The sequence below is a fragment of the Podarcis liolepis genome (genome assembly GCF_965112155.1).
Source record: "Podarcis liolepis genome assembly, chromosome: 14".
NCBI classification, from domain to species: Eukaryota; Metazoa; Chordata; class Lepidosauria; order Squamata; family Lacertidae; genus Podarcis; species Podarcis liolepis.
This window is the reverse complement of record NC_139569.1, coordinates 42,622,963-42,637,509: the sequence shown is the minus strand read 5'-3', so window position 1 is coordinate 42,637,509 and position 14,547 is coordinate 42,622,963. Positions and strand designations below refer to the sequence as shown.

At 44.9% G+C, this 14,547-nt stretch overlaps 1 protein-coding gene across 11 annotated transcripts in view; it reads right to left on the bottom strand.

Annotated features, from left to right (window-relative positions):
• The window catches only part of DMXL2 (Dmx like 2), a 431,281-nt gene that overhangs the window by 44,516 nt on the left and 372,218 nt on the right, over positions 1–14,547 (bottom strand). For all 11 annotated transcript variants that reach the window (XM_083475457.1, XM_083475461.1, XM_083475454.1 and 8 more), the window contains 9 exons: positions 12,286–12,403; positions 10,638–10,757; positions 8,690–8,917; positions 6,505–8,181; positions 5,521–5,631; positions 4,663–4,832; positions 2,181–2,278; positions 1,375–1,540; positions 533–797 (listed from right to left, as the gene is read on the bottom strand). In XM_083475457.1, coding sequence (XP_083331583.1) covers positions 533–797; positions 1,375–1,540; positions 2,181–2,278; positions 4,663–4,832; positions 5,521–5,631; positions 6,505–8,181; positions 8,690–8,917; positions 10,638–10,757; positions 12,286–12,403 — 2,953 coding nt within the window. The remainder of the gene's footprint in view (positions 1–532; positions 798–1,374; positions 1,541–2,180; positions 2,279–4,662; positions 4,833–5,520; positions 5,632–6,504; positions 8,182–8,689; positions 8,918–10,637; positions 10,758–12,285; positions 12,404–14,547) is intronic.

Here is a 14,547-nt window from a genome sequence, read left to right as displayed (position 1 = left end):
TGTGTTATATTTTTGCTGCAAGTTGCCTTGAGGGTCTTTTTGGCACAGGGCAGTGGAAAAAACCAACCAACCAAGTGCTTTAAATAAGTAAATGAAATGAAGCAGCATTCCTTCCAAGACTGAGGCTTTCCTAACAATCTGAAACAGTGGCGTTGCGGCCTTTGGGTGTGGCACAGAGGGTGAACATAAAATCCATTGCATCAACCTAGCCTTTGCTGCCAACACTGCCAGGCAAGTGTGGGGCACGGAGGGTTCGCAGGGCCACGGTGTACCACTTGTGTGCCTGCGCATGGGAGTGCCGAACTGGCCAACACGGCCCTTGGCAGGTAAATCCTCTCAACGTTGGCCGGGCAGCCATTCAGTGAGGGTGCTGGGGATATAGCGGCAAGGCCAGGCCCAGACAATGTGGGGATGGTAGGGGATCCCTGTGGGGGAACGCCTGGTTCGCATCCCCTCCGAATTGTGCGCCCGGGACTCGGCCCAGCTGCCCCTCCCCCAGCACGCTACACCCCTGATCTGAAACAGACTTTACCTGGGTTTTCATCATCTTCCTTTGGTGTTTGTTCCAGTAAAGTGTCGAGTGCTCTAGTGTACTCTTTCATTACCCAGTAGGAAAGACTTCGCAGGAAAGGGTCCGGGTGCAGTTTTGCACAGCTGAATCCACTTCCATCTTTCTCACAGCCCAATATCTTCTCATAAAGGATGGCTGTATAGGTGGAGGAGATCTCAAATTCGGATTCATACAGACGAGCGATAACCATAGCTAGCTGGACGTCTTCCATCTTCTCAAGACACACCTGTGGAGAAAACGAACATCAAGGTTCCATAAGCACACATTTTTCTGCGTTTATTTATTACGCGTAGGGCAGGTTGCAATGAATATAACACCACGTGAAAAACAGTTTAAAACAATTTAGAGTCGCAAAAGGAAGATGGGTCCAAGTTTTGAAATGTCAATATAAAAGTAAAATTAGTGAAATGTATAAAATGAGTGAAATGTACATACTTGAAAAGTATAAATAAATAAAATTTGGGAGAAGGGAAGAGACTACTGTCATATCTTGGAAGTCGAACGGAATCCATTCTGGAAGTCCGCTCGACTTCCAAAATGTTCAGAAACGAAAACATGGCTTCTGATTGGGTGCAGGAAGCTCCTGCAGTCAATCGGAAGCCACGTTGGCCGTTCGGCTTCCAAAAACAGTTTGTAAACCAGAACACTCACTTCCAAGGAGTTTGCGGCGTTGGGGAGCCAAAACGTTCAAGAACTAAGCTGTCAAATAACCAAGGTACGACTGTACTACAGATATATGAATGAACAGAAGAACCTATAAACCACCACAACAAAAACACCCATGTATTTTGGGGCAACGATACCTCAATAGCATCCTTTAGTGACCCAGCCAACAAGAAAAAGGCAGCCGACTGCTCAAAGCGCTGTTTCCCCAGCAAAGCAAAAGCATTTTTCAAAGCTGCTTTGCGCCATCTATCTTCACTGAAATTATGGCTGAAGAACTGTGTCATTTTCTCATCATGCTGAGACCTGTGTTGGAAAACAAAGGGAGAGAGAGAGATTTCCATTAGGGCTGCACCTTCTATGCACATTCACCCAGAGGTAAGGCCCATCAAAACTCAGTGGGACTCACTGCTGAGTCAACGTGAAGGATTGCACAGGAAGCAGAGTATCAACAAGAAAAGTGGCACAAGCCCCCATAATTTTATACAAGCTTTCGCCTATATCCTAACTGGGTTCTTTTTCGAGGGAAGGTAAGATAAAGGTAAAGGACCCCTGGACGGTTAAGTCCAGTCAAAGGCGACTATGGGGTTGCAGCGCTCATCTTGTTTTCAGGCTGAAGGAGCCGGTGTTTGTCCAGAGACAGCTTTCCGAGTCATGTGGCCAGCATGACTAAACCACTTCTGATGCAATGGAACACCATGACAGAAACCAGAGCGCATGGAAATGCCATTTACCTTCCCACCGCAGCGGCGCCTATTTGTCTACTTGCACTGGCGTGCTTTGGAACTGCTAGGTTGGCAGGAGCTGGGACAGAGCAATGGGAGCTCACTCCGTCGCGGGGACTTGAACCGCCAACCTTCTGATCGGCAAGCCCAAGGGGTTCAGTGGTTTAGACCACAGCGCCACCCGCGAGGGAAGAAGGAAAGGCCAAGTTAATGGAACTTACCGAAACAGACCCCACACCACTGCTTTTTTCTTCATCGCGAGGTAAAATAGCGCAGCATCCAAGGCATCGTTGTTCCTCTGAAATGCTGCTTTTGCAACCTGTCGTATTTAGGAAAGAGAAAAAGGAAAAGAAAAGTGCACAGTATCACAGAGAGTAAGGGCTGCAAGCAGATTAAGCTACACAAATTGCAGGTGATCTGCAGATCTGCCTCTGGCCTTTCACCCAACCAACCTGCCTTCAACTGCTTTCCCTAAGCAGCAAAAGGGCATATTCCCATCATTGTTTTGTCTTCTTTCCTAGAGGCAAAAAGGTATGGTGCCTTCACTGATGCCATTACCTCTGTCATATCTGCTTTTCTCAAGATCCTAAATGAAATAGCAAACTAATAAAATGCTTTGATTTTTGTCAATAATAGTATCCTGCTCTCTCCTGCTCTCCACCCAAAAGCCTTTCTGCAAAAGGAAAGTAGTATATCAGGGTAGGTAGGTAAACAATAATAATTGACTGGTTAGCAGGAATATTGATCCTATTCATGCTTTTCTGAATACAGAGAGAGTAATTGAAATATAGAAATTGATATAGCTCAGTGTTGGACAAAATAATACCATAATATGAAACATTTCTAAGCATATTGGATAAGCTCGATGAAAATGTCAACACAATGTGTGGCAACCATGAAAAAGGCAAAAAGGGATGGTTTGAAAAGCAATGGAAAATAAAACTGCCAGTATCATAATGCCATTACACAAACCTATGGTGTGACCACATTCAGAATAACGTGTTGAGTTCTGGTCACCTTATCCCAAAAAAAGCTATTATAGTGCTATAAAAGGTTCAGAAAATGGCAACCAAGATATCAAGGGGATGGAAAGACACAGTCATTATGACTAGTAGCCACTTAGAGATCCATCCTGCATGAGGGGATGTACAATTTACAGTGGTACCTCTGGTTACGTACTTAATTCGTTCCGGAGGTGCGTTCTTAACCTGAAACTGTTCTTAACCTGAGGTACCACTTTAGCTAATGGGGCCTCCCACTGCTGCCACGCCGCCGCCGCCCGATTTCTGTTCTCACCCTGAAGCAAAGTTCTTAACCCGAGGTACTATTTCTGGATTAGCGGAGTCTGTAACCTGAAGCGTCTGTAACCTGAAGCATCTGTAACCTGAGGTACCACTGTATTCAGCTTTATTGGATGCCCCTGAGTTCTAGTATGAGGAAGGGAGGCAAACTCTCTACTTCATCTGCATCAGGAATAGTTTTAAATACCTCTGCCACATTCCCACTGCCCAAACACCCTTGCCTTTTTTTTGGCAAAGAATAGTCCCAAATGTTGTAATGTTTCCTCAATGGCGAGTTGCTCTAGCTTTATTATTATTATTTATTGAATTTATATACTGCCCTATAACCTGAGGTCTCGGGGAGGTTCACAGAATAATATATTTGATCTTGTGTTTTGAACAATTCCGTACCAGCTCAAACTTGCTTCGGGGAAGAACTTTGGAGCTTTATGACTGTAACTGTAACTCCAACAGCAAATCTATTTAGGCTCAGAATAGTCAAAGGGCATTTTCCAGCTTAACCACAGTTCTATAGCCAATCTCTTCAAATGGCAGCCTGTGATCATGTCTTGCATGCCTGCATTTAAGCTGAGAATAGACAGGGGAAGTCCATTTAAGAGTTCTCTTCCCAATTCTCACACAATCCCAATAGCTTAATCTACTTCTGCCAAACTACAAGAGCCTCAGGGATGCAATTTTCCCAAGCTCCTACATAAGCATTACCATAAGCTTTAATAATAATAATAATAATAATAATTTTTTATTTATACCCCGCCCTTCCTGTTCGACAGTGGAATTTGCTGCCCAGGAGTGTGGTGGAGTCTCCTTCTTTGGAGGTCTTTAAGCAGAGGCTTGACAACCATATGTCAGGAGTGCTCTGATGGTGTTTCCTGCTTGGCAGGGGGTTGGACTCGATGGCCCTTGTGGTCTCTTCCAACTCTATGATTCTATGATTCTATGATTCTATGATTCCTGGTTCAGGAAACCGGGCTCAGGGCAGCTAACAACAAATTTAAAACACTTAATTGGTTCTACAAAGAAAAAAGCAAAAGAAAAAAGCATAAAATACGGTATAAAGCGTAAATAACAATAAAATAAAACATAAAAAATCAATTTAGGGGGAAAATCCATCCCCCTAAATTAGTCCCACTTGGGCCAGTGAGGAGACCAGGGGAGAACCAGCTGTGGGATCCCAGAGCGGGCAATCTTCACAAAAAGGGGAGGGGGAGGGAAGGTCCCTTCCCAGCTCTACAATATCCTTTTTGAGGTGAGGCAACCAAAACGATGCCCAGGATGCCAAGTGAGGTCACACCATAGATTTGTATAACAGCAGGATGAGATGCCTCACCACAATGTAACTTGGAACAAGGCCGATTCAAGGGCTCATGACCTTCCAGTTATCACCAAGAATGGCTCAAATTACCTTCTCCATGCACCTTCGGAGTGTGTTGATGTTTCTGACCCACCAGCCTATACCCATAGTTCTTAGTTCGGACCACTGGGGGTCTCCTCTTTGAATTGCAGGGATCATGTTGATTAACTCTTCCTCTGCCTCCGAATGAAAAGCCCAGGCAAAGTGGCAGGTAGAAACACCTAAATCATAGCACAGGGAAATCACAGGCACAAGGCAATTACAACATGGTGAATTAGATCAGAAATAATAGCCTAGGGGGAGGGGGGAGCATGTTTGACTTACTGGATTTAAAGCCACTGGGGACAAGCATTCATAATTTGTTAAGAATGATGCAAAAAGTTCATTTTATGCAAATTTTGGAACAAGCGTGCATTCAGAGCTTTAGAATTCAGAACATTAATTTAAGAAAAACCGAGTGTGGCCACCTCCAATTCCACCAATCTAGTGAATAAAATTGTCATCATAACACTAGTATATCTCGTCCTTTTCCCTACCCAAGGAGTCCAGGGCAATAAATAAATAAAAAGGTTAAAGCAACACAACTAAAAATAATATACAAGGTATTTAAAATATTTAAAAACAATTATAAACATCTAAATACCAATCCCATAGTCTCACTATTAGTAATTCAAAGTTCCTAGTATCTTTCAGCCACTAAACACCTTTTAAGCAGCAATGTTTCTAAATCCCCCCAAACTTGAATAATAAAGGAGGCACCTCAATGCCACAAACGGGGAGCCACCACCAAGGAGACCCTGCCATGGGTCAACACCCAACAGCTCACACAGTCACTAGATGACCTATTCTTCCCATTGCTTGCTGCTTCTTGGAGTGATTCGCATCAGGCAGTTCGCACCAAAGAATTACCTTGATGAAGCAGCTGAACGCGATATAAAGGTGGGAGTGATGTCAGAAGGCATGTATGCAAACGCATAGCTAGCAGGTACCGCAGGCCGCATTCATCTAAAGTTTCTCTCCCTGTGAAAACGCACCAAACGGTTAAAACAATACATGCAGGTGTCCATGTTGCTTAGTTACAATATCCATATGAGGCCTTTTCAAACAAAAGGTTCTCAAAACAATTTACATATGCAGGGCATAGCAGAATATTCAAATGCACACGACCACAGTGTGACCTTATAACCCTTGATAGCTTCACACTCGGCTTTTTAATTATTCCAGATACTTGAAATGTTTTATAATGTGATGCCAATAAAGGTATTTGATTGACTGATTTGGGGTAGGTTTGCGGGTTTGGCAGAAGGAGATAGGATCTGCCCATGCGATGCCCACCTGGTGGAAACTCTAGCTCACATGGCCCTTAAATGTAAAATGTCTGATGATCTCTGCCAACAATTTCTAGACCACCTATGTATTCCAAAATGGAAACCAGATATGGAGGTTATGCGCTTCTTATTACAGGGGAGAGACCAGGAGCTCACCAAGACAGTAGCTAAGTTCCTCTATTTGATTTTCTGTCGCTACAGGATCCTGCCCTTGCTGGAAACCCACAGAGATGAGGCAGATTGCTCGCCTCTTTTGCCCTTTGGCGGGTGACAGTGCCATTGGGGTGGCGACGAGATCGCACTGGCCTATCTATTCTGAATGTTTTGAATGTTCTTATGTGATGCCGACAAAGGTTACTTGACTTGATTGACTGATTGATTGCATGTGGGATGTGTGGGTGGGCCCAAGCAGGATATATTTATGAAATATATTTATTTAAAATAAATTAGAGGTCAAGAAGAACTCGCACACTAATTTAAAAATGCCTTGCGCCACTTCCTAAATGTCGCATCTTCCCCTATTGCCTCAATAAGCATTCCACGAGAAAGTGGGCAAGTTGTTTACCTGAGTAATGCTTATCTCTGTTTTCATCAAGCTCAGTGCTTGTGGTAGCAACAGTGTCTGCCAAGGCGACCAAGAACATCTGCTCGAGGCGAGTAAGTCCCGGTAAACTTGAGTGCATTAGATGGCTAGAGAGGACGCTGGCATGCTCTCGCCCAAAGTAAGTCGGCCCGTACTGAGACAGGTTGATGACTTTAGATTTATGCTCTCTCCTTTCTGGCTCAAAATCAATGAAGTCGTCCGTCGTCACCGGCTGAACCTGGAACAGATCTGAATAGTGATCCTCTGGCTTCCTTTTGGCATGGTCTTGTGATCCTTGGGGCCTTTTGGTCGCTTCCTCCGTTTTGTACGTGGAATCCTGGTCTGCTGAAAGCAGCGCGTACAATGGCAGCGGAGGGATAGAGTCGATCTCTGTATAGTCCCGGGTCCCCTCTTTCCCCGTACTGACCGCGTCCTTTGCGGTGCTGCCACTTACGCTGATGGTGCGAGAGAGGTGCCGTTTGGAGCCGCCGTCGGCCGACTCGGGGTCTTTCACAATGGCAACTTCCCCCGCAATGCACTTCACCAAATGCGAAAGAATGGCTTTTGCTCTGCGGACTTTACCCAGGTCCATCAGCTCCAAGAGCTGGGTTGGGTGGTACTGCGGGAGGGTAGGAGAAAGGACGTGGGCGGCTTCAAAAAGCCCGCCATCTTGAATCACAGTGGGGGTTCCGAAAACATCGTCCACAATGCCCGCTCCGTCAATGATACTGGTTTTCTTGGCCATCCAACTGGTCTTCAATGGATCTTGCGTGGGGGAGTCTTCGCCGAGGAAACAGTCGCTCTCGCTGGCCCCCGATTTCATGGCATGCTTCCACTGTGCATAGACGTGCATTTCACAGTCCATTCCCACGACCAGTATCCCATCTCTTACCCAAGACAGAGAGACTGGCAATGAAGGGGTGCCATCTACAGAGGACACCAAGTCTATGGATCTCAGCAGCACCCATTTGGACCTTATGCCTTGCTTTATGCTACCACCTAGTGGTAAAGTAATGACGGCGACACCCTCTTTGCTGCTGGTTTGCTCAGTCACAATTCCCGAAAGTCGGCCGTACATGAATATATTTGCACCCATGCTGACCGTCAGAATATGTGAGCCGTCTTCTTTCGAAACCCAGTCCAAGTGGACCAGATGCTTGGTGTTTGGCATCAGGTGACGGTCCTTGTTCAAAAATACATCCATTTTACTATATACAAATAAATTGCTGTCCACGCTCACTCTCGAGTCAAGGACGCTCCCGACTTCCACTAGATCGTCCAGGTGAATCGTCTGCTCCAAGACCCATTCCGACCCTCCGGTGGATTCACATTCAAATATACAAACGTGCATAGAAAATTCTTTGGAAACAAAACCGTTGTGTTGCATGGGCTGTTTGTATGCCACAGCCAAGCGCCCCGTATAGGAACAGCTGACAGCAACAGGCCTTCCCGAAATGCCCACTGTGCTGCTGTCGTCATCTTTCGAATCGTTCATTAAAGGCCACTTCTTCCAGTGATAGGTTTCCTTCGTTTCATTTCTGCTGTTCACCACCGTCTCTACAGAGCACCTCCAGAACCGGACTCTGTCATCCGAACAGGAAGTAACCAGCAAGTAAGGTGCAAGGCAGACTGGGTAAATTGATGAAGAGCTCAGGTGTCCTAAATGAATCAGAGATTACTATTAGTATCATTATTAAAAATTGTATACCGCCTTTCATTTGAAGATCCCTGGGTGATTCACAAGGTGAAACAGCATTTACATGACACAAACACAGCCTCCTAAGAGAGCCCGCAAAAAGTTACTAGCCTGTTGATTTGTGGCAGGTCTGTGGTCCAAAAGAGTGAAACTTACACCCTCTTGAAATTTAAAAAGCTTTTTCCATCTAGGAAATGTCTGCAGGCAACTGGCTATTTACAAGCCTGCATGAAGATAGATCTGTTTTGATTTCTTAGCAGTATCGAACATTTCAGTCTCAAGTCCATTTTGTTTCTAATTCATCTTTCTAATTCACAATATACAAGAGTGAAAACTACATCCAAACCATTTTTTTTTTTTGCATCTATAGGGTTACAGCGGACCAATGAATGCAGAATTTGCCAAAAGTCTCAAGACTGGTAACCAAAGTTATAGGAACCAGTGTAACTAAGTATTGAATCGTCGTCTTACCTGCAGAAGGAGTAGCTCGTACAACTTCTACACCAACTGGAATATCCAATGGGCAACTGTAGACCAGGCTAGAACTCAAAATAAGTTTACTAGCTGTCTGAAGATTAGCAACAGATGAAGAACGGGGCATGGGTGCTGCACCTGACGAGGTATCTGGAGATGAGTCGACAGTCTGTTGCCCAGGTATGCCCAGCTGGTTTCCTGATGGTTGAACTTCAGCAGACTTTGCTTTAAAGATGCATTATTACAAACAAAAAGTTCAGTGTGTAATACGGACATACTTCCCATTTAAAACATAGGCAAAGATTTGTTTAGATATAGCATGCAGGGTGAAAAGCTTTAAAAGAGGATTAGACATATTCATGGAAGACAACACCTTCAATGGCTGCTAACCCTGATATATGTTTTTTGCCTCCAATGTTGGAGGCATAGTATGTCTCTGAACAGCAGCTGCTAGCAATCTCAAGTGGACAGAATTTCCCTGCTAGGATCTCTTTGCACATGTCTATCAAGCATGTCCACAGAGAAGCGCATGAACTTAAATAAGGAGAGCCCTTCTGAGTCAGGCCAAAGACCCATCTAGTCTAGCATCCTGCTTGGATGGGAAGGCAGGATCTGTGTGCAGAGGTATTCTATTCATGTTTGCTCAGAAGTGAGTTGCAGTCCCACTGTGCTCAATGGGGCTTACGCCCAGATAAATGTGCATCAGATGGCATCCTACAATCCTTAGCATCGTCATTAAATCCCACTGAAGAGTCCGCTGTTCTCAACCTGTGGGTCCCCAGATGTTGTTGGACTACAACTCCCATCATCCCTGAGCTCTGGCCTTGCTAGCTAGGGGTGATGGGAGTTGTAGTTCAACAACATCTGGGGGCCCACAGGTTGAGAAAGGCTGAGTTAGGAGCATGTAACTTAATTTTATGCAGCCTGACCACGCACAAGCTTAAGAAGAAGCATGAAATGGGTTTCCTGACATGTCACTACCATGATTAAATGCTCACAAGTGAATAATTCTAACACACTGACAGCAATGCAGCAATTAAAAAAAAATCAGTGTTACACATCTTTTGAGCAAACAGAGACCCCTTGCCTACTAGGGCTGGGCGATATCAGCTTTCCAACATTGCAATGTATCACCAGCCGAACATTGCGGTGTAGTGAGACATTGCAATGTTGAAAAAGGGAGGAACGAGCAGCATCGGCCCCAGCCCTGTGAGGCACCAGGGTGAAACTGCTGCACTCCCGCTGCTGCTCGGTGCAGGGAGGATGGAGGGAACAGAGAAGGAAGGTAAGGCGCAGGCAAGCCCCACCTGCGATGAAGGCACCATCGCCCTCAAACCGGTCCTGAACGACGTATCAATACATCGCCCCGTGCTATGGCCTACATAGGTTGTGCCATGGGGGGGGGGGTGTCAGTCTGCGCACAGAGCCGTGGACTTGCATGCAAAACAACCCAAGTTGGAGGAACCGCCAGAACATATTTAAAGGGCCTTTACAGGAGGAGGAGAGGAAGGGAAAGTTCTGTTGCACAAGCAGAAATGCCTGCAATGATGGAACACTGTTCTTAATGTGACACTGAATACAACCATTGGCCCAATGAGTTCATTATTATCTATGCTGAATTTCCAGGATGAGAGTGGCTCTCCGGGATTTCAGACACAGAACGTTCCCGGCTCTACCTGGAGACTGAATCTGGGGCCTTTTGCATAAAAGGCAAATGCTCCACCACTGAGTTATTCTGTAGCTCTGCTTGTCTTGAGGCTTGGGTGGTATTTGCAAATTCTGCTATTGAATTGTTACTGGGCTTTATACACTGTCTTATTAGCTGTCTTAAGCAGCCTTGTGTGCTTTCCCCCAGCTGCAAGGCAGGATTTTAAAAAATGCCTTAAATCAACCAGCGCATGATTAGAGTAAAAATACATGTTCATCTGGAAATTTCTTCACTCACCTACACATGCTTGAACAGATTTAAGATGCAGATGCCACATGTGAAGTATGGAACACCCATTTGTGTCTTTTTCGATTACAACTAGATAAAACTTTTCGGAGAAGGGTGGTGGCCGATAACCTGTCCAAAATCAAAACCAAGTATTAATGGCAATCTGGCATTTCAATGTAAGTGATATTTATAAGCAAACAAACAAACAAACCTATAGCCCAGCCTTCCTCCCAAAGATGCCCAGGGCGGCAATGACATTTTATTAAACATGGACCACGCTGTAAGGATCACATTTTTAAAAATACCACTTTCTGCTGCATTTTAAACACTGTCAATCATTAAGTAATATGTTCATGGTACATAAACCTAAAAGTGTACGCAAGAAAGAAAAGTTAAACCAATCTAATTTAAAAAAACAAAACCTGCTAATATTAGGCCGAAATTAAGTCACAAAAACTCAGAAAACCTTCTGACTTCATTGTTCCAAATTTGGGGACACACTTTCAAATTCCATTTTATATTTTGGAAGTGAAGTCTCATCTGAAAGTTGAGTGTTTTAGGCTTGTTGACAACTTGTGTATTATTTTAGCACATATCAGTACAAAATGTTGTAGTGCGTGAATTGTCAGAAACCGCTCAATGTTAAATACCGTTACAAGTTTTCTACCAAAAGCTACCAGATACTAAATACTGCATTACCAACTAGCAAAGGATGTCAAATAGGAAATATATTGGAAATATATGGAGAATGTCTTCTGAATGACGAGATGGTTGGACTGTGTTCTCGAAGCTACAAACATGAGTCTGACCAAACTGTGGGAGGCAATGGAAGACAGGAGTGCCTGGCGTGCTCTGGTCCAGGGGGTCACAAAGAGTTGGACACGACTAAACGACTAAACAACAACAACCTCTGAATAGCCCCAGCAACTGCCAAGCCCTCAGTGCAGATACCTTTAGGGAAATTTTGGCTCTACGTACTATTCATTCTTCAAAAGGGCTACAATTCTCGAAGCAGTTTAACAGTCAATTCCTCTTCCCAGGGAACTCTGCAAATTGTAGCTCCATTTTTTTTGGGGGGGGGTGTCTCCTAACAACTCTCAGCGCCATTAACAAACAGTAGCTCTTAGGATTCTTTGTGAGAAGTCATGGCTGTTTAAAGTGTTATGATAATGCTTATGGAAAAAAGGCAAGGAAGTGGGAATATGATAAAAATGTAAAAATGATGCATAGGCTGGGGGTGGAGAAAGGCATTTATCCCTCCCCCCAATAATATTAGGACCCAGAACCACTCAGTGAACAAGGGAAAGTAGACAGTACTTAGTTCAACTATGGAATTTGCTGCCACAAGATGTAGTTTCATAACAGCCACCAACTTGGAGAGCTTTAAAAGAGAATTAGACAAATTCACAGAGGATAAGGCTATCCAAGATTACTAGCCCCAATGGCTAGGTCCTGGCTGCTGGGGCGCATGAACAGAAGAGGAAGATGGCGGTCATGTTTGGCTCTGGGCGATCTGGTTGACCTCTGTGGGAAAAGGATGCTGGATTAGTCAATCCCATCCAGCAGGAGATCTTCCGCTGCCTCCCAGGGGCACCACAACATTCCTTAAAGATTCCTTGCTTATGAATAAGAGTAGAGTACGAGTGCTTCACTATACCTTTGGAGGGCTGGAAAAATATCTCGGTTTCTTTCAGCTCCGCATCCTCTTTATGCGGTTTGTATCCCAAAATGAAGTCCTCTTGAAAGACGTGAAGCAATTGCGTGTTTGACCCACACTAGAAAGAGTGTTAGACAGAAATCAACAGCTTGCCCCAAACAGTTATGCACAAGAACGTTCAAGGTATCCAATCATATTACATGCGCGTTGTATCATCAGCTATCACAGGTGTGGGGCAGCTTTGGCCCGCCTGGTGCTTGCTGAATTACAGTTCCCATCAGCCCCAGCGATCATGGCTGAAGGCCAGGAGTGATGGGAGTTGTAGCTAAGCAACAGCTTGAGGACCAAAGGTTTCCCATCCCTTGATCTACATAGAAGGCAGCTCTGGCTTCCATCCAGAACAGCTGCCACATGGTGCTTGGTGCCTTCAGTGCTGTTCCAGCTCCTCATTCCTGGGATTTTCACTTTGTTTTCTAAATGCACAGCAGTCTTTAGGCCAGTCTTCATCAAGCAAGCGCCCCCCCAGGTGCTGCCGCACTCTGACTCCTATCAGCCCCAGCCTGGTCCCTGGCATGACGTCCCAGACTCCTTTTGATCTCCAAAGTGGAAAGGGCAGGATCATTACCATTAGAAAAAGCTTTGGGAGTCGTGCATTTCAGCCCGACATAGGGAATCTAAAATGCTGCTCAAAAATCTGCGGCAGGCTTGCTACAGAAGCAGAGTAAGCTCAAAGCTTTCTTTGATTAATTACGCAGGATGTGTTCCGTTGATTAATTTAACACAGTAGGGAACAAAATTAATACTAAATCCCATTGGAGATAGACAAAAAACCTAATGCACTAAGGACTTCGTTTTGGAGGGTTTGGTTTGAGGATTAATAAAGGAGCACACTATTTTGCCAAGGCCTAAAATTTATAAGCTGGCTATAATGGTGCTAAAATCCTTGGGGAATCCCAACCCCTCTCCCTGAAAACTCCTATGCACATTTATTCTAAACATGCAGGTCCCAAACAAGGAACATAATAAAGCAATAATATTTTTTTTTTTAATGGAAAATGCAGGATAGCAATTATTTAAACGTTTGTAACAAAGAGATTTCCATGCCATTTTGTAAACAGACACAAAAGACAGAGAGACCAACAGCTCATTCAAACTAAATAAATAAATATTCTGCTGGAAAACAGCAGAATAGAAAGTTGTCACGATTATGTGTGCAATCTGGGAGTAGGTCCCATTTAGCCCAGTGGGGTTTATTCCAGAGTAGACGTGTGCAGGACTGAACTGTTATTGGACATAATCATCTGTAGCAGCTAGCAGATGGTGGCCATTATCTTGTAATTTGAGGGTGGGTGGAGGTGAATGTATGTGTGAGTGAGAGTTAGGCCCCATCTGCACTATACGTTTAAAGCAGATTCGTACCACTTCAAACAGCCATGGCTTCTCCCAAAGAATCCTGGGAACTATAGTCTGCTAAGGGTGCTGAAAAGTTTTCAGACGACCTCTATTCCCCTCCCAGAGCTACAATTCTCAGAGTGGTTTAATAACCAATCGCTCTTCCCAGGGGACTATGGGAATTGTAGCTCTGGGAGGGGAATAGCAGCCTCCTAAAGGTAAAGGTAAAGGACCCCTGGATGGTTAAGTCCAGTAAAGGTGACTATGGGGTTGTGCCGCTCATCTCGCTTTCAGGCCAAGGGAGCCAGTGTTTGTCCACAGACAGCTTTCCAGGTCATGTGCCCAGCATGACTAAACCACTTCTGGCACAACGGAACACCGTGACGGAAACCAGAGTACACGGAAATACCATTTACCTTCCCGCCGCAGTGGTACCTATTTATCTACTTGCACTGGCGTGCTTTCAAACTGCTAGGTTGGCAGGATCTGGGACAGAGCAACAGAAGCTCACCCCGGCGCAGGGATTCAAACTGCCAACCTTCTGATCAGCAAGTGCAAGAGGCTCAGTGGTTTAGACGACAGCGCCACCAGCACCCTTAACAAACTACAGTTCCCAGGATATTTTTATTTTGGCGGGGAGCCATGATTGTAACATGAACGTTGCTTTAGATGTAAGTGTCCTAAGTAAGGAAGCCTCTGAATTTTGTGTGGCTGGTATGTAGCATACCGCGCAAAAGTCTGCTGCATCTATTTCTCTGGCCCATTTCCCCCCTGGCCAGCCCACCACCAACACATGCCCCACTCTCTACCCACAAAAACTGAGAAAGGTTGCCCATCCCTACTGTCAGCACGGATTCCTGGTTTTTAATC